The sequence below is a fragment of the Gymnodraco acuticeps genome, unplaced genomic scaffold, assembly GCF_902827175.1.
Source record: "Gymnodraco acuticeps unplaced genomic scaffold, fGymAcu1.1, whole genome shotgun sequence".
Taxonomy (NCBI): domain Eukaryota; kingdom Metazoa; phylum Chordata; class Actinopteri; order Perciformes; family Bathydraconidae; genus Gymnodraco; species Gymnodraco acuticeps.
This window is the reverse complement of record NW_022990271.1, coordinates 4,466,135-4,491,753: the sequence shown is the minus strand read 5'-3', so window position 1 is coordinate 4,491,753 and position 25,619 is coordinate 4,466,135. Positions and strand designations below refer to the sequence as shown.

The window sequence follows — 25,619 nt, the reverse complement described above, 5'->3', positions numbered from 1 at the left end:
CAGGAAAGCCTAAAAGGTTCTCTTCTATTTATCAGACAAATCAGACTAAATTGTTTCTGTTGACGGCAATGAGGAACTGCACCGACAAAGACTTCCTGATGTATTCATGATGGTAGGTTATTATGGTTCTGTGGTTGACCTTGGGTAGAAAAGCCAATGCTAATGGTGGTCCAAAAAAAGAAGGGAAGATGGACTTGCGTTATCTTTTTCCAACTTTTCTTTTGTGTAAAAGAGAATAGACCAGCAAGCTTTTTTAATGTGTGGTTATTGTTCAGGTGTCAGAATAAGTATTGGTATTCAGAGCCAGGAGACTGTAGGCATGTCAATAGACCCCCCAACCCCCGCCCCGACTTCCCATCAGTACTTGTTGATGCGTACGCTGCATCTCATTTTTTCCCTCTCAGCATCAAGGCCTTAAAAAACATTTGTAATTCCATTTAGTGAAAAATGCAAATCAAATGAATTAATTAATCAGCTAATTATAATTTTTTAAAGAAAGGTATTCAACAATATAAAAAATGCCCGTAAAATCTTGCTTTCTGGTATTCATCTTAAATATAAATGACTAAATAAGTGGCAATCAAGGTTAACCTTTGGATTTAAATATGTTCTAAGCCTTAGAATATATTTAAATTAATATATTACTGAGTAATGCGTTAGAATCTATAAGGCATTACTCAGTAATATATTAATAATCAAAGCTCAGCTACTGTAATCTGCTGTCAAGACAATTACAGCTGCAGTGACATTCAAGCTTCAGCTGTTATCATGGCTACCGTTGTCTTCAGTAAGGAACTTTCAAAACAAAACATATTCATAATTACAGCACTGGTTTCCAGGGAGAAAAGCAACAATGACAAAAAATCATGCAGGTGATATGACTAAAATAGCCCCTAGTTCGGCAAAACAAATCTCTATGGAAGGTCTTATCTCTAAAAGAAATGTGATAACTGAAAGAAAAGGGCTTCAATGCATTTCATATTCAAATGACATCACAACTAGTAAATATGTAGTCAAATGTAAATCATTTAAAAAAGTCGACAAAGTTAAACACAGAGTTTTGTTTATCTTTTGAAAAATCAAGACTTCTATGAACATAATACAATTGTTTGACATTAATACAAAAATAACTGGGCAAGTATTTCCCCTACAACCTTGTTTGATCAATTATTAAAGCAAAGAAAGAACAGCCTAACTCAACGCTTTATTATTTCACTAATAGAAAATTAACAGGCTTTTGTTCTTGTTCTGAACTCTGTAGGACTTTTGGTCCCATCAGCTCCTTTTTTATCTTTGATGAAATTCCATTACACGCACGACATGAAGTAGCCTGCTAAGCTCTTAAAATGCACATCATAAACCAGCAGGGACTAGTCCCTCTGAAAAACTAAGGAGTAAGACATTCATTTTTACAAAGACTTCAGTGTGACTAACAGATTTATTTATTGTTTTGACGTATTTTCTACATTATTGTTATTCGTGTTGTTTATTTGTAATGCAATTACTAATTTATAGTGTCTTTACTGAACCTTTCTACAATAATTTGTAGACCCATTTAACTCTGACTTTATCGTATCAGTAATAATAATACTTCAGAGGCTGTTTTATTGTATATCACAACCTCCTAGATGTTATTACATCATATTGCACCAACTCAGCAAATCAGGACGGGGGGGGGATAGATTAGTCCGTCCTGCCTATTGTCAGGTGAACATTCACGTATTCTGCACACACCCACATCAGGTAAACCCACAGTGACAGCACTCAGGAGTCCTAACATTAACAGGACAGTGTCAGCGCTCCTTCACATAATGTCAAAGTTAGGAGGTGGTATGTGCGGACGTTGCTCAGACTTGGCATGAACTGAAGGGTCGGCAGGGCCCAAACAGACTAAGTATCAAGGGTGGGCTGGTACTATGAGACCTGCCAGTTCACCTCCTGGACACTGCCGAGGTGCCCTTGAGCAAGGCGCTGGACCTCATTCTGCTACCCAAGCGCAGTATAGCAGCTGCCCAGTGGGCTGCCAATTGGGTTTAATGTAGAGACTAAACTTCAGTGTGTCCAGTGCCTAAGGATTAGATTCAAATGCACCATTTCCATATTGGCACCAGATTTAAGCTCCCAAATGCAACCAGACTGTGTATCTGATGTTTGGGAGCCGCTCTTTGAGAAGCTGTGATGATTACTAGAGGAGTGACAAGCTGAGAAACAGTGTATAGCCGCATGGCTGTGATTAATGTGCTGTGTTGCACACATACAGTGTTGTCAGAGAACGGACCTCTCTTCTACATCACTGCAGCGGGTTGACAAACAGAAGGCTAACAACTTTAAGTGAACTTCTTTCAACCCCCACCCAACAACAGCAGTTACATCTCACTCATTAAGAAATTATAATGAAGAATGACGCTGATGGTTAAACAAAGAAGAGCAGGTGGGGAATATCAGATGAACGAGATGGAAAAAGTGAACAAGTGAGGTATTGCAGAGTCCCAAAGGAGCTAAAGCCACAAACCGCCCTACCCTCATTACAGCATATTTTCAGTGGGCTCACATCTCTGCCGTTATGAATTTGCAGTATTATGGCAAAGCTATTTTATGTAAAAAAAGGAAAGCAAAAATAAGAGATTTGTGCCATGATGACAAATGTCTTAATAAAAAGGAGTAAACCATTTTTTTTTTTAAAGATAACTTTGACACATTAATACATCTATGTTGCAAGAGTGACAAGTTGCATAAATAGTTCAATTGTGTTACTTAGTGTTTCTTTAAAGAATTTGAGTTGTATTCAATCACAGTTTCTGTTGCCTTCTCACAGAGAACATTCACATATTTATTAGCAGTTGTACTTCAAGACTTTTGCATTACAAAATGTTTGTAGAGTGACAGGATTATGGATGAGCGTTCACAGGTTTATGTTAATCTCAATAAAGAGTTTTTTAAATGCATACATATAGTTGTAGGCTATAGTGTCCATGGGTGTGTCTGTGTCTTACAAAAGGAACTTCAACCTCAGCCTTGATGTTTGTCAAGTGTTTGAAGAAAGTCAAACTTGTATGTAAAGTCATCTCATATTCAGTAGATTTATAACAGAAGTTGATGCTATTCACATCGACATTATAGTCTCCCTCCTGCTGCAATCCCGATCAATGAGACATACAATGCATTTCACTGCTCCATTATTGACTCTGAGCTGGAGACCATGTCTCTCAAATGCTGTAGCAAGCCTGCGACAGTTTACTCCTCACTTTTCAATGCATATAAAAACTAATTAATCAAATAAACAGATGTGGGAGAAATGAGCATAGCATTAGCTGCAAATTATTAAAATGAAAAATGGATGGGGGGATGGTTTTGCATTAGTTAAAAATGAATTAATCTGTCTTTACTAACGGGATGCTGGTGTGAAACTTCATTGGTGCTAATAGGCTCCCACAGATTTCGGAAGCAAGTTGTTTTCTCTGACAAAATATACAATGTTATAAATTACCAAATGTTTTTGATAACAAATGTTCAGCCATATTTTCTCAAAGATGTTAGTTTTTCTTAATTTAATTTGCAGTCATATGTGGCAGTATATTCTGCTAGTGACATGCACCTTGTGTGCTTCTAGCTGCAGGGCTCTGAGTTTGAGTTGAAGCGTCTCACTGCTCTTTAGCTCTGAAGAGAACCAGAAAGACAGAGCTGGAGGGAAGGTCTGTGTTTCCGCTCTTCTTAGCAACAAGAGGCAGGTAGTTTAGCATCTTGAAATTCCCCATTTGATGGCAGCAAACAGCCTAAGGTTTCCTGTTTACACAATGGCACAACTAACAAAACACAGAAATATGCAATATTAGGGTTTATTAACTTGATCTATTCTTTTGTTTGTAGGTTTAAAAAGTGTTTTACAGTCCTAAGGCTCAAAGATTTTTTAAACAGAAAATACTCGATGTCAGGTGTAATAAAAAGGACTATAGAGCTGCTTAACAGATTTAAAAACAAAAGCACTATATAAATGAAAAGGAGCATGACTAACATAGCAATATATACTGTAGGTCTATTAATCTTTGTTTTGTAGAATAGTGTGTTGTTAATGTGCAACAAATGACAGACTGAACCCGTTACATTTGATTGTTTAGGGAAGGTAATATTAAAGATAATATTGTATGTTCACACCTGCATCCAAGGGCTCTGAATAGGCTGTCAGAGGGAGACATTTGATTTGAAATACCTTTATAGAGGCGACTATGGCTATGAAGCATGGCACTTGCCTTGCTGAGGAAAAGCCTTTCACAGATTTCAGCCATCTGAGCCAGCTTTGGAAATCTTGCCTTCAAAAGTACCCTCAGAAATATTTCCATTCTGTTTTTATTGAACATAGGAGGTTACAGAGTCAGGGCTTCAGCTTTGTCGATCATGGTACGGAATGTGTAAAGGCTTGTGGCGATAATAATAATAATAATTCATTTATTTTATATAGGCGCCTTTCAAGGCTCTCAAGGTCGCCGTACAAACACATACAAAACAATAGATAAAATAATCCGGTCAAATAGAACGTGTCCATCCTCTGCTTACTCAGAATATGTAACAGTTTTATACTCATATTGCACTTGAGATGATTCCATACCTTTTCAGCCAACAAATGGGGCTGGTTGTGTAAAAAAGTAATTAAAACAATACAATAAGCAAAGCTGTGCCTGCAACTTTAGACTCTGCACATTACTGGTGTCATTAATATGTTGCCCTGAACCTCCCTGCTATAAGTAAACTCTACATTGTTGTCCCAGAAATAGTTGTTCATTATTTTTTTCCAAATGCCTTCATTACTTCAAATGTGAAGGCTTATATCTTCTTCCTGCTGCAGCAGACAACATAACAAAGGCTCATATTACTATCTCCTTAATGTTACATGACAATGAGATTTAAACATATATATTTTAAGCTGTCCTTGTTGTGTAACAATTTGTTTTCATGGTGCCGTTGAGTTTCTTCAAATGTATGTGAGAATCAAATAAAGTCCAGTCGCCTCCACTGAATTTGGTTGACAGCTAACAAAGGTTCAAAGGCAGAAATACAATCAGTATCATCTGCATGTCGAGATAACACTAGCAAGTGTAAAAAAACAGGGTTTTTATATGATTTGCTGATAGGATTCTTATAGTCGATGGCATCAACTGATGAGCCTTTTGTTTTGTACAGAACCAAGCCAAACTTGCCAAAGCCATCAGGGCCAGAGACAGAATAGTTAGTCAATAATTCTTAGTCCACGTTTCCTGAATGCACCGATTTATACATGTTTTTAAAAAAAATGTTATACTGCTTTGCTTTTCCTGTGTGATACAGTATGCGGCACCTATTGTGGAGTTTTTTCTTTATGTACAACAAAAGGATTATCTAGCAGTTTCTTGCAGCCACATAACTCAGAGTTTTATGTTGAAAGCTTTGTCTTGTTCACAAAAGTTGCCTACTGAGCACCACCTGCAAAGCCTGTGGGCTGCCTGTAGATATAAATAAAATGTCAGATCCAAGCAATAACCAAATGAACCAGATCGACCATCAAAAAGTGACACCGGAGAGACTTGGACCAACACAGACCGACAGAAGTTATCATCTCCTGGTTTTATTCAAATCAAACCCTGATGGTGTCTTTTAGGCCTCATCAGGCAAATCAAATCCCAGCTCTTCACAGATTCAAGCCAAGCAGCTTAGACAAGCCGAGTGTCCCCAACTATACCTGCCCAGCAATAAAGGCATTCGTCGGAGAAAAAAGCAAAAACATCCAGGAATTAGAGAGCCAGATTTTCTCTCAGAAGCTGGTGTGGACCAAGCCAGAGTTAAAACTGCACTGTGCTCGCTTCAAAAAACAACAGCTTCAAAAACGTTGCTCCAGTGAGAAGCCCTATAGAGGTATGAAAGGAAAAGTTTTGCTTCGGTATTAAAGGATTAATTAGTGTGACATTGTACATTATAGCCAGAGTCTTCAGAAGGAGGACGTCAGCATGGTTGAATGTGATGAATTAAAAACAAATATACAGTTTAGCATACGACTTCAACACCATCCTTCATTGGGATTTCCTTTTTTTTTTACTTTAAAGTTATTATGACAAGATAATTATTTCGTACCAGTATTTTACTTTTGTTCGTTACACAACATTGTAACTATGTCCTGAGCAGACCCCTTGGTATGGGGGCTGGATCCAGGCATTACTTCGTTTTTAAATGGAATCCGATTCTGTCCTTTCATTACTGAATTTGACATTCTTTTGTCTGCCTTCAGTGCTTGTGTTGCAGCACAATGGGAACTGATTCAACAGAATAGGTCCCTTTGCTTATAAGAAAGCAAGTGAACAAAATAACAAAACAAGTAGCAGCTTCCCAGAAGTCCCATTAGAGTGATACATCTTCTCTCTAGCACGTCACATTATATACATAACAGGCAAAACATTCACATTTTCAGATCATATTAACAATGTAAGCCCATCAACTTAATACCTTTGAACCTGCAGTATATATATTAAGATGCTATTCAATAATAAGGTGCTACATTCAGTTGCTGCAGCTCTCTGCAGAGTACATGTTCAATCAGCAATACTTAAATTCTCCTGCTCTGTAAATAATAACAGCAAAGGCAGGCTCTGATCGGGGCCATAAAACATGTTCTTATAATCACAAAATACCCCCAAAAGGCGAGATCAGATTTAGAACTGTGGCTCCAATCAAGAGTAAACCCTCGCTCCCTGCTGGTTTTTTACACCACTATCATAAATCAAATATATTGCAACTCTAATGCAGATCTAAAAGTATAAAATGTTTTAAAATCAACTTCCTTTAAACCTCATCATCAGGATATAACCATGGGAACAGATATAAGCACCAGAATTCACTCCTTCAGAAAAATACTGAATACATTCATGATTAACACATCAAAGTGTGACAAAATAAATAATATATGAAGCACGGGAATTCAAACTAACATTTCAAGCTGTGGTACCAGAGAAATCCATTTTTCGACCAATCCTTAGCCCTTAGAGCTTCACATTTATATTCAAGCATGAATACAAATTCAGATTATTATTGTTATTCAGAGCTCATAATTGCAATAAGATCACAGGAAAGTCAGGTACTGTGCATGTATTCATTAAAACATTCACTTGTATTATACATTGTGCGCCCAGGAGTCAAGTATACATCTACTGCACATGTTTATTTGATCAGGGAAATAATTCAGCCTTCTTTTCATCCTTATATCAGTGTGAGTATTTCTGTTTTGTGAAGTTACAGATTTCTACCTATACCTATTAACTACACTGTCTTTTATGTATGTTCCCTTAATGGGCCCCAATCAGCCAGAATCAGAGGCTCTGCTTCAAATGCACAAACCCACTGTGAAAGGAGGAGGCAGACCAGATGGTTGTATCAATTTAAAGCACTGTAAATCTGTGTGACTGTAAAGATGAAAGCTGGCCATTTCAGATCACAGTGAAAGTAAAACACTTCGTAAAAAGGTAACATGGAAGGATTTTTGATCAACTTCATAACCAGCCACAGTACTGGGATAATTAAAGGCTGCAAGTAGTCGGTCATATATTATAAAACTCAATATTTTCAATTCAATACTATTCAAAAGGTGAGGATTTCTTGTTTTTCTCAGTAATTAATGCGTTGCTATTTTGGACTGTTGATCAGGAAGAGTATGCAAGTCCCGATTATTTTTTGTTGAAGAAAATAAGAATACTTACAATTTGTAGCCACTAGCATTCAGGAACATTGTTGGGTAAATATGATTTTCAATGTTACATTTCACATTAGTGACTTACCTTATATCAACAGCAATCTTACCATGTAGACCTAGCAACATTTCTGTAACATGGCACAAGTCTGAATAGAATGAGTCACACTCATGTAAAGGCTGCAGCAGTAGAATGCTCAGAGAGAAATTAAACTGTTAAATATTTACCAGAATAGGATCTGCAATGAGAAAACTTGTTGTGGAAGGATGAACGATAGAGGGTGTTGTGTGCTGTACAGATGCTAAAAGACCCTTGAGGCACATTCTGCATTTGTAATTGGTGGACCTGACTAAAGAATGCAACATTTAATGTTCCCCCATGTTCCCTAAAACAAATGGGGGAACATGGGGCAACTTAAAATGGACGGATTTTAAGTTGCTGAGGAGATTCTACTCATGACAGAGAGGTCAATAAAGAATATTTTAGCCTATCAGTGCAAGAGAGGTTGACAAAATACAGCTAGTTATCATATCATAATCGCATATCAAACTTGAATAAAACTTGTATTTTCATTCTTGCAGTTGGTATCTTTCTGGCATAAAGCTGACATATTATATTATATTTGATCCTTGCTTCAAAGATGATTTAAAATCGCAGGGGAGAAAGGTGAAGGATCGAGACAAGGGATCTTGATCACTCACCCTTCTCCCCTGCGGCCACTCTTCATTAAAAAATACACTCTGCAAATGAAGGGTCTTTGGGTCACTGCCGCTCACAATGGACCCTTACACTCCAAGCTGATGAAATCTACGTTCTGTGTTCGAAAGTGAACAGAAACCTCATTTTATGGGGCCCCACATGATTGCTTTTTATTTTAGCCTTTCTCTACTTCCAGCTCAAGAGCTCATAGGATCTTGTTTTTAAGATGGAAATAAAAAAAGTGGGGATAACAATAAATGTGTATTTAACCATGTAAATCTTATTGCAAGTGACGAACAGTGAGTGTGTGAACATTCTTTTCCTATTGATTAAAATCCTTTCATTAATGCGTACTCTTTATCATTCTGTGCTCCTAAAGGCAAACATACTATGAAATTAATCTATAGAAGAAAAAACAGGAACCACACTGGCTTTGGAAAGCAGCTGAATTCTTCAAAGAATAACTTTGGCTGGTTGCATATAATAAACAGCTGTCCTTTAGGACCATGTGTCACTTGTTTTAAGCCAGAATATCTGATCTCACAATACAAAATCCACCAGAAGTGACTACAGCATTGTATTTCCAAGTATTTCATTGCTATAGGTAGCACTAGGTTAAAGTTGACTTGAATTAGGAAACACATCCTAATAATTATAACTTGACCAAAACTAGGGATTTTCCCCAATCTTAATACACTTCACAAAATGTAGGGAACGTGATTCAAGCTACGGGTTGAGTGTGCCAACAGTTTAATATTAATGTACCAATCATAATCCGAGTTTGATTCCAGATGGGAAGTTCTTTCAATGTTTCAGTCACTCTCCTTACAGTTTAAATTGAGACACATTTTAAGAAAGCTAAGAAAACTATCACTGAGCTAAAATAATTGACCAAAACCCAAACTAAATTACAGCCCAAAACGTTACCAAATAGGTGTTTTGGCACTGGTAATTGTTGCATATACTAATTTGTAACAATGTCAACAATCGATCCATTGTTTGTGAGGCGAATGAGAGGGGTTTAATCGTTTTAAATGCCATCAGATCTTTGGTTTCATCATGGTTACATTTGTCATAGTAATTCCTACTTCACCTTTTTTCGGTGGTGTTAAGCACGTTAATCACATATCTACCCTCACATGATCCAGCAGTCTGCTTGACTGCTGGATCATGTGAGGGTAGATATGTGATTTCACATTCATTTTATATTATTAAACTGATAGGGCCTCAACACTTCCTTCAAACCCCTTTAACATTCCCCTCGGTTATGCCACTGCGGCCAAATGTGGTGCAATAATTCATGTGTCTCTTTCCATTACTTTCCACGTCTGAATAAAGTGTAAAGGCTGATGGGTCAATATTATCTCCTATAAACTACGCAAGTATACAAACAAATCTGCAATACCAAATAAAAGACACGTATTCAGTTAACTATTAACATAATGAGGAAATGATGATAAAATGTGCTTATTTTGTGTCTTCTAAAGAAAGCAATGTTCAAAGAGATCCGTTTCAGCAACCCATATAACCCTCTATAATTATTCAGGATCATTTGGTGAACATACTAACATGTCAGTACATGAGCAGAGATTTTCCCCTCACATATCAGAAAGATAAAAAGGGAAACTCCTCATTAAAAAGAGTGAAAAGCTACCACACAGTAACATCTATAATATACTTCTAGAATAGTACAGTGAAATACACCATTTTTTTCATCCTACTTTCTACCCACTCGTCGTTATTCATCATGTATTCGGTCCAGTTAGAGTTGGGACTAATAATGCTCATGAACAAGAGCAGTCAAATAAATATATATTGTGCAACAATGTTCCACATTGAAGTGTGAGTCACCAGTAGTTGATTATTTCATGTGGGTTTATTTACCAATGATGCATAAATACAATCACGAGTAATCCGACAGTCCACATGACTTCTCTGGCTTTATTTGTAATGAATCTGTTTGAAGATAAAACTATTTAAAATGTATAAAAAAAGGGATGAAGTTCATTGGTTGTATATCGTTTTTCCTAGTCATGACCATGTTTAAGCCCCTGTCACACTGTCCCGAAATTGACACCCGATGGACACACGATAAAGGAAATGTTCAAATTCGGCTCTGATCGTAACAACATCGGGCCATTCGTGAGGGCAAGTCTGAAAATATCAGTACAGTATCATAATACTTTAACATAATTGTTTGTGTTACTTTCGTTGCAGTTGTATGTCTTAAATGTAATGTAAATGTTGCCTTCGTGTGTGGTTCGGGGCCATCTTTGTGCGAAATTCACAATTCAATATTCGTGTGTCCATCGGGTGTACATTTCGGGACAGTGTGACAGGGGCTTAAGAGGGGAAACGAAGTTGCTGCCGGAGCCTGAGAAACTCCACCGGCGGTCATACGATGGCTTAAGATGCCCTCACGAATGGCCCGATGTTGTTACGATCAGAGCCGAATTTGAACATTTCCTTTATCGTGTGTCCATTGTAAGGGAAACTTCTGTGTAGCAATGCAGTGGGAGTCACCGACTCAGGAAGGAGACACGGTAGAGCAGGAGCTTCGATGTCAAACACTGATGATTTATTTGGAGTTACGGCCGGAGAGATTCACATCACAAGTCACAGCAGTCACGGTCTGACTGCACGGGTGGATTGCCACGTCAATTCTGGAGCGCCTCTCTCTCGTTAGCCCATTTAACTGGTTTCACAGAGAGTAATCAACATATTTTGATAAGATAGTTTAAACAGTTGGGCACACTGAGTCACTTGCGTCCGTCACTTATGACCTCGAAGATGTCATACCTTGGAGTCCACAAACAACAAAGAAGGAAGTGTCCCAGTGCACCCACAACAACAGACCATCTGTGACCTAGTGTTGACCGGTCACAGAATGGGAACAATAACATTATGGCTGAAGCAGCCTATGTCCTTAAAGGAGATAAACAGACGTCAGGGTTGGTCCTGTACGTCATATCTAGGAGTCTAGGTCAATAATTTCCCTAACATCCATCGGGTGTCAATTTTGGGACAGTGTGACAGGGGCTTTACCAACTGCATGGGTAAAAGAGACAATTTAAAGAATGGTTTGACATATATTTGTCAAACTGGGGTATAGTGCTAGACCTGCTCCACTCCAATGAACCCAATACTCCAACCAGCACCTCTAAACCAACTTAAATCTTGTTACATCTCGTTAATGTAGAAAATCAAAACCAGTCGCAAGAAGTTGTTTCGGCACGCTGGTCCTTTTTAGCTTACTTGTTGAAGCCTTATACTTAGCGGACAGATGTGTGAGTGGCGTCATTCTCCTCACTAACTATTTGCAGTAAAATAATTGAACATATGTTCAGAAAATGTTGAACTATATCTTTAAACGTTTTGCTGTTTCGGACGCTTTACTAACTCTGTTTATTCGAGTAGTTGCTGCTGTGTTTTCATTTCTTACATTTGGTTTTCTTTGTTCAATGTTTGTTCCTGCTTACTATCATGAAGTTGAAAAGCAAACCAACAGCCAGATACAATTCTGCAAAGGTTTCTATGCACCCCCATCTTTGACTGCGTTTCAGGGTGATTCTGATTATGCTGTTGGCACACTGACCCATGTATGCCTCTTTGTGTGTCCCCTGCAGTTGGGAGGATGTGGCATACTGGGGGTGGGAGTTTGGCTCTCAGTTACCCAGGGAAACTTTGCCACCCTATCATCATCACTTCCCTCCCTGTCAGCTGCCAACCTGCTGATCGCGGTGGGAACCATAATCATGGTGATCGGCTGTTTGGGCTGCGTAGGAGCCGTCAAAGAGAGCCGCCCTGTGCTGCTGACGGTAAGTTATTTCATAGGATGGTTCTTGATGATATTGCTGAAGATGATGCCACGTCTTCATATAACATGTTGTTGTTGTTGTGTGCATGACAAAAAGCATTACTGACTCTTCATACAGTAATATGCTTTGACATTGTGGTACAGAAGTTTGTGTTTCTCTCTATAAATGATTGATATGTCACCCTGGTGATTCAACCTGAGAACAGCTGCTCCGGGTGAGCTAAACTGAGGAATATATCTCGTGCACAAGTTATGCGTTTGACATTTGCATCAACAGAAAACTAAAAATGTAATTCATTTCATTTCAAACCTTTATTTATACAGATAAATCCCATTGAGATCATTGATCTCTTTTTCAAGGGAGACCTGCTCAAGTAGTTCCACATGAAACATAAAAACATAAATAGAACAACAAAAGGACATCATACAGCATCATTTACATAATGATCCACATAAACAGGTACCAATAGCTTCCGATTGACTAGCATCCAACCGAGCTTTAAAAACATTTAGTGGCACCAGATTGTTCAGTTTCCATTTAATTTGCAGACTATTCCAAGACAGAGGAGCTGCGCATCTAAAAGCTGTCTTCCCTAAGACAGTCCTAGCAGTTGGCACATTTAATAAAACCACAGCATTCGATCTCAGGCAGTAGCCAATTACAATTTTCCGTGAGATCAGGGAGCAGATATAAGATGGAAGTTTCCCTAACATGGCTTTGTATAGAAAAATGTACCAGTGACTGTAATAATCAATAATAAGTAATCAACATGAAATTGAAGCAAGAATCCCCCTGAGGAAACCATGTTGTGCAGTTTCTACAATGTATTTTCAGCTGTTAGATGTGTTGCTGTGTAAAAGGTGGCAATGGAAATAATTGTATATCCACAGTCAAAACAATGTTTATCTTCCATACTTAAATAAACATGTGACCATGTTGAGTAGATACATCAGACAACAGTAATCATAAAAAGCACTCATGCTGTGTTATGGCAATGAGTCACAGTAACTTCTGGTGACTATTGTTTGTTTATTTTTCTTGTATACTTGCCTTTGAAGTCTTTCCTCTATTTTGTTACAAATTGTATTTCAATACAGAAAAACATTTTGGCATTTAAATTGATAAAAAAAGATTAAAAAAAGATTGTGTTAAAAAAACGTTTAAAAACAGACTGAGAAAATACTAATGATAAATATGACCATAGCGTTCACAGCAGAGGTATTACCAAGTGCAAAAAGGTGTTAATATGCATAAGATATCCTTTTTTATATATTTTTGTATTCACTCAGTCACCTTTTTCCCTTTGCTTCGCTGGCTCTTGAGGTGCTGAAACAATTTTAATTGGAAGAATAAAGTTCTTATTTTATTCGCCACAATTAGGGATTTGAAATGGAGCATTTCCTCAAACTTTCTTTCTATCGTCATTATTATGTATTATTAACTAATAGATGGATAGTAGATATAAATATATATAAATGAATACAAAAGCATTCAAACTATCAGTAAAAAGATAAAGGGAAAACATTAACATTTCAAATTACACCATGATGAGTTTTGAGTTTACAGAAGCAATGTTTGACAATATTTGCCACAGGAAAATATTTATATAAACACTAAACTGTATATCAGGGGAAACTAGGTGGTCCCTTTTATTATTAAGTATTTCAAAACTGTTATTTAGACATTGTGCACTGATTTCGAACCATGCATCCTGGATGAAGTGAACCCAGTTTACAAGATTACAATGTATCTTGGTAAACATGAACAAACATACTCACGTAATCAAGCACCAACACAGCAGCATTTATCAAGAAGAAAGAAATCTGTGTTGAAAAATATAATGAATCTTTAGAAAAATGGCACAGCAGGAGCGAGCAATTATGAGCTCAGTGAAAATGGGTCTCAGTGTCGATCATTAGCATGATCCATGACATTTTGTCCACAGTGACCAGACCGATTCCTCTGCTGTGTCAATATAATGAGACCGGGAATTATAAGTCTGCTTTAATGAGTGACAGGGCAACCCGTTCTTCATGAAGATTAGAAAAGACTTGTCTCCCTTCAAATTTCAGAGGCAATTAGCATGTTGATTGCCGATGAGAGACACAGAGCCCTGCACCGTCGCTGTGACATACTTGAGGAATTACTGTTGAGCTTTGTGCTGGCATAAGTATTACTGCTGTTTGTGTGTCTTGTCATTTGTAGCTCCAAACATCAGAGGTAGGGCTTTGTAGTTTTGAAAATAGGCTCTGGAAAATCCTGTTATCTGGAAGACTTAAAAAGACATTTAAGCTTTTATATGAATTTAAAACTTCAGCCTTTACACAAAGTGACTAAATAAAGAATGAGGGTTGACATTTGTGAAGGGAAAAAAAAGGGAAATATTTAACAATAACAACAATAGAATTGCAAAAGGATGTTCTGGAGGAAAATGTTCATTGAAATACTCAGTGGCTTTCCCAGGCTTAATGGACAGACATTAAAACTTTCCAGCTTGAATCATCAGAACAGCAAACCAACAACTGCATTACAAAATATATTGTTCTTTGATATAAAAATGATAACGTTTAAATGCCTTTTCATTTAGGAAAAAAAAAGCCACAGATTAGAAATCAAGGAATCACATCTAATGAGAGTTGTTAGCTTTAAAAAAGAAAAAAGAAAGGAGACACCACAATCAACCAAATCAGCTCTAACCCTAAAGGTATTTCAGGCGCAATTATACTGATTATCAAAGCACGTAACTTTCAATCCAAGCCAAATATACTGCATCATTACTCTGCGTGCAGAGAATGTGTAACAGAGAATTACAGTTCTATTTATAAGAGACTTTCAGGTGTTTTAAGGAAAAAATATGTTTCATCACTTTAAAACAATGCACCTGGCATATACATAACATGTACACTGTCCTTTTAAATTGAAAATAAGAGTCATTTGAGAATTGAGTTCACCCAGAAATTCTATTTTCACCAGGGTTATGGGTGATTAAAGTCATGTTTCACATCAGTAAGTTCAGACGTTCAATACAAGAGCAAGTCAAAGGGCACATAGGTGGTGTGGTGGGTCTGACCTAATCTGTCCACAAATAAGTCTGAGGTGAGATCATTGTGCTGGAAATAAAAACAGGTTGTTTACACTGAGAACCAATTACATGGGACATAGAGCCTGTAAAAATGATTAGACCCATCACATGAAAAAAGATGGTATACTCCCTCAAAAGGCTTCTCAATACACTCAAGTCAGGAAGGAGCCCAAAAGGTATTGATCTGCAGCCCTGGACGTAATGTGTGTCTGACATTACTGCCTCACACACAAAGAGCCTCTGTAGCTTCACACTGCATGGACATCACAGCATGAATGAACACGAAGTAATCAATCCCTGTTCCTGCACTTTGATTATAGTTCTCATCCCGGGGCCTAGCCGAGACATCAATCTCTTCTTAACAGGGATATCAGCACTGCTGGCCGAACAAGTCATACCATAAATAACAGCTACATGTAAGGTGGGTGTCTGAAGTGATATAATGCGTGCAATGTGCATTTAGTCTACAGTGGCCAGTAACGGTTGCTATTCTTCAGATGCATTAAAGTCAACTTAAATGTAAAGTAAATGGCAAAGCGTAAATCCCAACACTCAAGTGACTAATTGCAACACTGTGAAAGATCCCACCGCAAAAAAAACTGCAAACATGGAAATATATCAAAAAAAGGCTTAACCCTGGGGAGCTCTTTTCTGGTCCTTGTGAGTCGGTGTCCTGCAGGGTTTTTTTCTCCTTCCAAGGCGTCGGTTAGATACAGACCAGCTGTGGCTCATTACCTCTCACAGTACAAAAACTGTAATGGAAACAGAAACCTGCAGGACACCGGCCCAACACAACAGGAACTGGAAGTCTTATAGGACCACTTTAGTGAGTTTTATCGCTTTTGATAGACCAACATGATAGTATACACCAGTGGTCCCCAAACTAAGGCCCGCGTGCCGGGTACAGCCCGCCTCCACATTTGGCCCGGCCCCCTGAACAATACCAGAGACGCATTATGATTTTTTTTTTTTTTTTTTTTCAGTCTGGCCACGCGAATCCTAGACTAGCCCCTGTCAAAATGTTGTGACCTGCTCTATCGAAATCAGTCGCATTGACCCGAAGACACCTTTTGAGTTGTATACACTGTTGGAAAGAGGATATTCCTAGCTTTCTAATGATATCAGGATTGTTTTTGTACTTCAAATATTAAGCGAAATATGTCACATTATATAATGACTGTCACCGAGTCATCATTTTGAGAAAAAGGCCTTCAAAGTTGTCTCTTCTCTGGAATCCATCGATCTGATTGATTATTAGTGGAGCAAATGATCAAAATACTACCGAGGGAAGATATTTTCGTTTGGAGGGGAAGCTCGCGAGTGTGTGTGTATACGTGTGCGTGTGAGTGTGTGTGCTTGTGTAATTTTGCGTTTGTGTGTATTGTGTTTGTTTCCCGGGGAAAACACTCACGAGAAACACCGGCTGTTGTTATGCCTGCCGTTCTCCGCTTGTAATTATGCCGAAGCTTCAAAGTTGTATTTATCATCTGAATTTGCCGAAACAAGTTTAATATTCTGAAAGCCAAGACTTTGTTTAATTGAAATCAGATGAAAACAAACTGTAACGGACCCTGCAGTGTTATCTATGATTACTATACTCTTACATTCATAATTTCAGCGGAGTGAGGGGGGGGGGCGGGGGGGGGGGGGCGGCGGCGGCGCTGCGGAAGAGCAGATTGCGAGTGAGAAATAAATAGGAAATAAAAGTTTCATATTCTGAAAGCCAAGACTTTGTTTGTTTAAAATCAAACAAAACACCCGAAGTTTTTTTTACGTAAATCCACGTTTATTTTGAGAGATTCTGCTCTGACAACTAAGCTAAACTTTTACCGGTTAAGATTGTGCACGGCACAACAGAAAGTTACAGTAATTTTTTCAATGGACTTTTTTCTGTGAAGAACCCAGAGAGGGTTATTTGGTTATTATTTATTTCATAAATAGTGTTATTTATTTCCTTAATAGTGTTATTATTTATTTCCTGACTTTTTTTCTGTGAAGATCCCGGAAAGGGTTATTAATATTTGGTTATGTGTGGCTTTCTAGAAAACAATAAATGTTTACGTTTAGACACCCATGCGATCGTCACACTTTTTCTGTTACAAACTGACCCGGCCCCCATCAGAGAAGGGAAAAGTTATGTGGCCCTCACAGGAAAAAGTTTGGGGACCCCTGGTATACACCATTACACGTGTCAGTGCTATTTGCATCACATTTGCTTGCACAGTGAGAGCTCTAGCAAGAGAAACGCTTTCCTGGTTTCACATTCTTAGTGTTATCCGGTGTTTAGTAAGAAAAGGTCTCAAGGCTAAAAATGAATCTTTTTTTCCTTTTGCTCCGTCTGTAACTCATTTCAGGGATGAAAGCAGCTTTCTTACAAGATACAGAGCGTCATGGGTTATAAAGAGTGGGCATCAGTGGAGGAAAGTACATTTACACAAGTATTGTACTTAAGTACAACTCTGGAGGTCTTTTTTATACTTCCACTTTTACATCAGAATATTTCAGAAAGAAAGAAATACTGTAATTTTTACTCCCCTTTTTATTTGACTGCTTGAATTGATCAAATACAGTTTACAGTTAAAGATGAATCTAGTGGTTTCTATCACTTTTAGCTTGTGACATTTTATATGAAAGCAATGTCTTTCAGATATGTTCATTCAATTAAGCTTTTGAGTCCCAAAAGGTTGTTGTCCAACATTTCAGGAATTAATACAGGACAGAGGAAAAGTCTAAAAAATTGAAAATCTATTTTAGTTGACAAAGTTTGCATATAGTTGTGTTCTCCCTGTAATACATTTCATAAAGCTTCAGATGCCCTTGTTACACTTGAGGGGGCCTGACCTTTAGGTCGGGTCTGGACTAAAAAACTGTATATAAGAAACTAGCTCCACCTGCTTTTTGTCTACAAGTACTTACTTCTTGGTACATGTTTCAGATAGTATGTGTACTGCTAGTTTAGTATACTGTGGTATGGATTTAATAACTTGGGTCACAACCACTAACTAAAGAAGGCATACTGTTCATCTTAATGACATTTTGTATTTTAGTTTGAACTCTTTCCTGCAGCACTCTATTGATACTTTAAAGTCATTGAGTAAAGGATGCGAGCACTTTTTCCATCACTGATACTAATAGCAATACATTAGAAAAACATAAGAATGTCTGAACCCAAGAGTGCCGTTTGACAACTGTAGAAAGCTATAAAGCTTTTAGCTCAACTAAAAACCTGTATATAACCCCATTTTGTTTCCCTTTACTCTGGTCTACTATCAATCTTTCCTATAGTTATGCTGCTGGAAGTCACTGCTGCGAACATAATAACATATTTCAGTTTGAATGACGATAATTGAGGAAAACATATTGAGACAGTTTTGTTTCTTTCATAATGGGATCCAAGTCTTAGTTTATAATAATGTATCCCAGTAACACCAGCTCAAAACAAATTCACCTCTTTAAGAGTCGAGCTGAGATTTATCTTCCCAATTTACAATGAACTTACACAATAAAACAGATGTAAATGTATGTTATTGCCTGCTGCATCTGTCACAACACACAGTGTTATTCAAATATTATTTGGCAACCACCTTTAGAAGTAATTCAGAACAAATTATACTGTTTCTATTTTATGTCTCAATTAAATCTTTATTTTTACACAGAGAAACATAATTGTTTTATTAACCACCTGTTCAGATATGTTTGTATCTTTACATGACAGTAATGTTACATCTATCTATTAAATGAATCAGAACAAACGACTCCTCTGCACTTGACACGTTTGGCCTACCATTAGTGCTTTTATATTAATCAGCCTTTCCAGACAGTTCGCAAATGGGTTTTCATCGTTTACAATTAATTTCTGCAAACGACTTGACAATAGTAACCCTTTCAATGCAGCAGTTTGAGATTCCTCACGGTAATTCAATTGCTTTCTTGGAGTATATTATAAAAGCGTCAAGGCCATCTTCTGCCATCAAATGATCCCATCGAGTCTGCCTATTGCCTGTGGTCTCAAGAAGGGGAGTTACATTTCTTATTAAGAACAGATTAATGGGGAAATATTCAGAGAGCCACAGGGGACGGGTCTGCTTGTTTTCCAAGTGCTGGTTATCATCAATGTTCTCCTTCTTAACGATGTCCCTTTGCTCGGTGGTGTAATTTCATGGTCTTGAACAAACACCTAGAAGTGCAATAGAGCAAACAACCTTAGAGACACAGCGAGTGAGATGGTAAGAAAATATGAAACTTTCCTGGAACATCAATGTTCACTTTTGAATTGTTTTTATTTTGTCAAAAAAGTGCCTGTTAAAATTAAAGCTTAAACTCCCAAACAATGTCCTCATATACCATCAAATATTGAGGATCATGTGGAGAACAATAAGCAAAGAGTGGTATTGATTATTTTAGAAGTGAAATGGCCAAAAAATAGCTAAATAATCCCCCCTACATTAAGCAGCAATCATCAATATGTGTCAGATTGAAAGATGAGCTGAAAATGAAATGACAGTTTGATTATCAGGCTTGCTAAATTATTAGCATTTGTTTGCAATTGGTGATTGTTTTGGACAAGTGAGTCAAACACACTGTGGGCTATATTTTGTTACTTATACGTCTCACACCTTCCAGTGCTGCCACATTTAGTGATGCAGCGGGCAATAATCAATTATTTCAGAGTCAGACAAAAACATGCCCATGGCTTTGTGAAACTGCTCCAGAATTCATGACCAGATACTGACCAGATCGACATTTCTTACCATGACCCTTCACTTTCTTAAAACTGAATAGCATATTTTCCTTCAAGGATCGATAGCAGGTCAAGAAATAACACAAAACGCCAAAAATACTTTTTTGTAGATCTGCCTCTGTATCTCTGTTGGTCTTTCCCTTTGGGTTGCAGAAAGTTGTAAATGTCATAAATGTCAAATATTCAAAAGTTAGGAAAGACTTCCTTACTTGACTGAATAGTATTTTGGCATTCTGCAATGGCTTGCTGAATGATTTCATCAGCCAGGTTGAATTTTGTCCAAGTGCAAGTCCACACTGAAGCATATTTCTTCAAAAAAAAAAAAAAGTTGGAGTAACCAGAAATTACACACAACAACAAGCCTAACATTCAGGCAACAAAGCATGACAGAACAATATAAATTGATTTCAGACTGATTTGGGAGCACCTCTTGAAAAGGGTGCGAGTGAGTCAAACACACTGTGGGCTATATTTTGTTACTTATACGTCTCACACCTTCCAGTGCTGCCACATTTAGTGATTCAGTCATGCAGGTTCTGCCAAAAGAGACCTCGTGGGGCAACTGACAGCCTGCTCGATGCCGTCTTGTGAACTAGCAACACTCACACCCTGTCAAGCTGAAATACTCAGAGGACATGTAGCCATGATGTTTTCGGAAAAAAAAAACATTTCTACTTTAAAATTGGTTTTGAGCCCTCTGAGAAGGGCTCATGCTTTATATGCCTCAACCTAACAAAAGACTAAGAGTCTTCAACTATGGTTGCCATGAATTATACATACATTTCCAAATTCAATGTGATTTACCCCCACCACTCCCCATCACACTAACAAGCTTTCTGGGGATATTATTATCTCCAATCGTCCGCCCATTAATCCGCTTAGAAATTGTTAAAAAGAAAGACTCTCTGTAAAACGCCTGAGAATCTTCAAGTTTTCTTCAGTAATCCAGTGAAATAAATACATGAATACTTACTTGTACTGCTAATATGAAGTTAATATATTTTAAAATGTGTCAACATTTAAACAAATAAATGCTAAAGAAAATCAAGATGTCATAGTAGGCCTTGTAAAAAATGTAACAATTGAACTTTCTATGTAAATGTACAGTACACAATAGAGAATAGACGAGTCATAATATGTTATGTATAAAATTGTGAAATAATTGTGTCATGATTAATTTCTGTGACCTCAGCTATGGTGAAAGCATTTGTACTTTTCATTAAGAGGTCATTACGTTATAAGGGCAGTACCAGGGAATACAGTACCGAGGTAGTTTTTATGAAATGGGGGACGGATTTACTTGAAGGTGAAATAAATGCTGCCATTATCTCAGTTAGCCGTACAGTTCAGTACAGTTAGCTAGAAATTGTCTCTGTCTAAGATGTGTCCAGCCGTCTTCACTGACTGCTCACTTCCCCAATAAACGGCTTACAGAGTGCTTTTGAACCCAAATGTTTAACTACGCCTATTAAAAGTTTTGTTTTTTTATGAAACTAGGGAGATATTGATATGCGTTTACCATAGCAAACTGTGCTGAATGTGTGTTGTCCCCTGGCATGCAATCAGCGGCTCTTTCATTGAAGCACCGAGTTTACAAAGCAGGACCAAAAACAGCGTCGGAAATGGACAGGTCAGTTTGACGACAGGAAATGCAGTACAGAAGTGGTTGTCTTTTGGCAACCTGGGTCTGAGTCAGCAAGTGGGACCGCCAGCTGGATAGTTAAATCGGCTAACTAGCTAACGGTTGCTGTAGTTAGCAGTTTGTTGAGCATTTTAAGTAGCTTTTTTTCTACCACTCCATTAGTTACTTGATGGTATATCCTGTGTTCAAAGTGGACATATAACATTTAATGACATTTCAATAAAAGGCTTGAATGGTGTCACTGTAGTTGAGATCGCAGAAATGATAAATGACACATTTATAATGCTCTCATGACAGCCAGATTCATACCAACCAGAGCTTACATTAGCATTCAATGTTAACACATACAGCTACATAGTTGATGATAAGGTCTGCAATGACATGTTTATGCGTGAGCATAATGTCAGTCTTATGCACACCCATTCAAGTGTTACTTATTACCAAGTTCCTGAGATATTTGAGTGGTGGACCGATAGATAAATAGACAATACCAAGGCTTTGCTGCTGCCGCACAGCATTCGTGTTTCAGTGGAATCTCATCAACATCCTTCTTAAGAGCAACATAATATTATTGCTCCTCAAATAATTTCACCCCTCCCTGGTTCAGACAGTCATGTGTGAGAGACATGTCCCCTCACAAGAGTGGTTGATTGAGCTTGTAACTGTTTTAAGCACTCACACAGGTCCACAAGAAGAAGATGTATCACCTATCAAGCAGCTCATTCCAGAGAGGATGGGTTGGGTGGGAGACTGGTGAGGAATAAAATGTGGCTCCATTAACAAATTCCAACACTGACAGAGGACAACTATACATCACCTCTCCCAGTGTGTCCTACTTGCTATGATGACCCCACCACCTCCTCTCTCTTGTCTCTTGACCTGTCACTTAGAAATATTGAGGCTGAACGATATATAGCTCTTTGATCGTCCTTACTTCTCCTTTCCTTCTCCTTGACACTCTAGGCCCATTTTGTTCCTGCTTTTAATACGTTTTTCCTTTCCTTCCCCTAACACTCTTCAATCTGCTGCTTTTTCCTTTCTTTTCAATTTATACTTCATTCTTTTTTCACAGACAGATGCTATTTATCTCCCTTGTTGTCGCGTACTCTTCACTGATAAATTGTGTGTTAAATAACTGCTTTCTCTTCCCTCTTTGTCTCCCCAGTTCTTCATCCTCCTCCTGCTCATCTTCTTCCTGGAGATTCTGTCCATCATGCTTTTCTTCATCTACCAATATGAGGTAAGAAACCTAAATTGCTTTCAGAATGATATTTTCTGTGATTTACTTACGCTTGGACAAGTTAATAAGTGAATGTGGCAAAGCCGTCCATATCTCATGGCGGTTGTTGATGCTTCAGATAAGCTGGCATGTAAAATGATGCGTCTCAGGTTGTTTCGATATTCATTCAAGCAGTATTATTGTTTGTCCAGAAAAGAGCATGTCAGCTGACATTCAGCATAAACAATGGTTTAATAAAACTGGCAGAGATTTTCTTTTCCACACACACACACACACACACACACACACACACACACACACACACACACACACACACACACACACACACACACACACACACACACACACACACACACACACACCACACACACACACACAACACACACACACACACACACACACACACACACACACACACACACACACACACACACACACACACACACACACCACGCACGCACACGCACACACACAAATACAATTTGCACAATTTCTCTTCCTTGTCAATACATTTCAATTTACCCAAGTCATCCATTTTGCATGTATTCCCCCTGAAAATAAACAAGTCAGACAATAGTCTAGAAGCAGATGCGCTATCCCTCTGCTAATATTAATTCATAATCCCTTCAAATGTTCATCTAAGGTTTTAATAATGAATCGAAAGGGTAGGTAATTCCCTATCCTAATCTTAATTATGGGTTTGAGGGCCGGATTTCTGACTTGTTGTGAAATGAAATGTTAACATATTAGCGTAGCATTTCAAGTATTAATCCCTAAATACTCAAGTTGTGTAAACTGTTACAGTGTGTCCATCCATAAACCAACACAGAATAGAGATTGGGTATAAATTGGACACTTACAGTAGTTGTGCATTGGAGACAAATTCTTTATCAGAAAAACTCTTTGTTGATGCTACAAATAACTCCAAAGATTACAATTATGGCTCTTGTGCCTTCTAAAATTACTGTGTCAAGGCCCTTGAAGTTTATGCAAATGTTATCCCACTCATGACCAGGACCACTCTGACAACTCCCATAATCATTAAATAAGAAATAATTCTTAAAATCTGAGCTAATTGCAATAACAGAATCCCAAATATATATTGTTGTGTTTTAATCTAATTATAAATTAAATGAAATTACAGGCAAGATTATTTGATATTAACAAAAAACAGCAGCAGTGAAATAAATAACTGCTTTTGTATAAATTAATTGTTTATCAAATAGCAATTAAACAAATGTTTAAAATTCTGTAAAGTATATCATTCTAAAAATGACAAATGTTTTCATTGTAACTCAAGCAGTAGATTTCTTTGACTAACTTGTTTTTTTGTAATATCAGAAGAATGCTCTTAAAATGTTTCATATAGGTAACATATATGAATTGCTTATTTATTCAAACCCGATTCCCAAAATAAAGATATAAATAATATATAAAATAATTGAAGTTCATTTGGGCAGCTTGATTTTAGACAATATTTTTTTCCCAATCCTGCAATTATGATATGATAAAGTAAAAAAGAAAACAGCAGTTCCTGTATTTAAATGTTGTGTACATTTTATACATTGGACTCCCTCTAAAAGGCAATTGATACGATAGTGGATTTGCAAACATATATAGCCGAATCATAAATCATTGGACATTTCAAACCAGTGGTGTTATATTATTCATGTGTTGGGACAGAATGTGATCCCTGAAGACTTAGGCCAAGGCCAACGCCAACTCTAATGCCTTTGTACATTGTTTGTAAATAACAACCTACTTTGATATTTCCCCCACTTTCTGTATGATTTACATTTGCAACCACAGACCTTGGACCTGATTTCTTTGTACTGGCTTTTTCTCTTTGTTATTCTAATTCTGGTATGATTATACTCGCCTAATGTGTTGTATTTCTATCTCAGTATGGCTGTGGCGGTGTAATGCAAGAGTATTTATGGACTGGCACGTTCTACTGGGCGTTCAGCCAATCAGCACGGCTCTGTTTGGATTTTTAATGAATGTTGTCTTTTTGTCATGCCTCACCTCTCTCTTAACATCTGTGTCCCCAGATGTTCAGCGCAACCCATTATTCAGCCTCTGAATAATTCAGTTGTGTCTACCCAGGAGGTGATAAGCGGCAGAACGCTGTAAAAAGTTACGAATGGTGGAGATTTTCTGCAGGGCTAGGGCACAGAGGGATATCACTCACAGTAAATAATGGCTAGCCATTGCCAGTACTGCCACTTCTATTTTTTTTAAACAGAAGGAGAGTTGTTCTATGTGTAGATTTGTGAAAGTAATCACTGCTGGATATTTTTTATTACGTGTAATACCTATATTTAACAACAAAAGTCCTTTTTGCAAAGAAAGTACTTTCCTGAACTTTTGTACATATAATAAACTTGCAAACTTGCTGTGATACTCGGTCTCGGCTCCAATGGCTAAAGATTACAAGTAACAATAATTATTCTACGGTTACAGTTTATCATCAGATTGTATAAAACAGTCCAAACTTAGTGCAACGGTATTTTTAGCTAACTTTAACCATTTAGTTGGGTTTTGGAAAAGATCACTTTCATGGGTGATACATTGGGAGACAGTTAGTGTTGTCTTAGTCCTGTTATAGTAATTGAAACATCATTTGCACAGTGTGTTAAAAAATAATTTAATATAAATTATGAATATAAATACATGGGGTTATAAATTCAT

The 25,619-nt window shown here is 37.6% G+C and overlaps 1 protein-coding gene across 1 annotated transcript in view; it reads left to right on the top strand.

Annotated features, from left to right (window-relative positions):
* Window positions 1-25,619, top strand: part of tspan4a (tetraspanin 4a) — a 132,153-nt gene that overhangs the window by 67,983 nt on the left and 38,551 nt on the right. Inside the window, exons 2-3 of the mRNA XM_034221046.1 lie at window positions 12,032-12,223; window positions 22,854-22,928. Of these exons, the coding sequence (XP_034076937.1) occupies window positions 12,032-12,223; window positions 22,854-22,928 (267 nt within the window). The remainder of the gene's footprint in view (window positions 1-12,031; window positions 12,224-22,853; window positions 22,929-25,619) is intronic.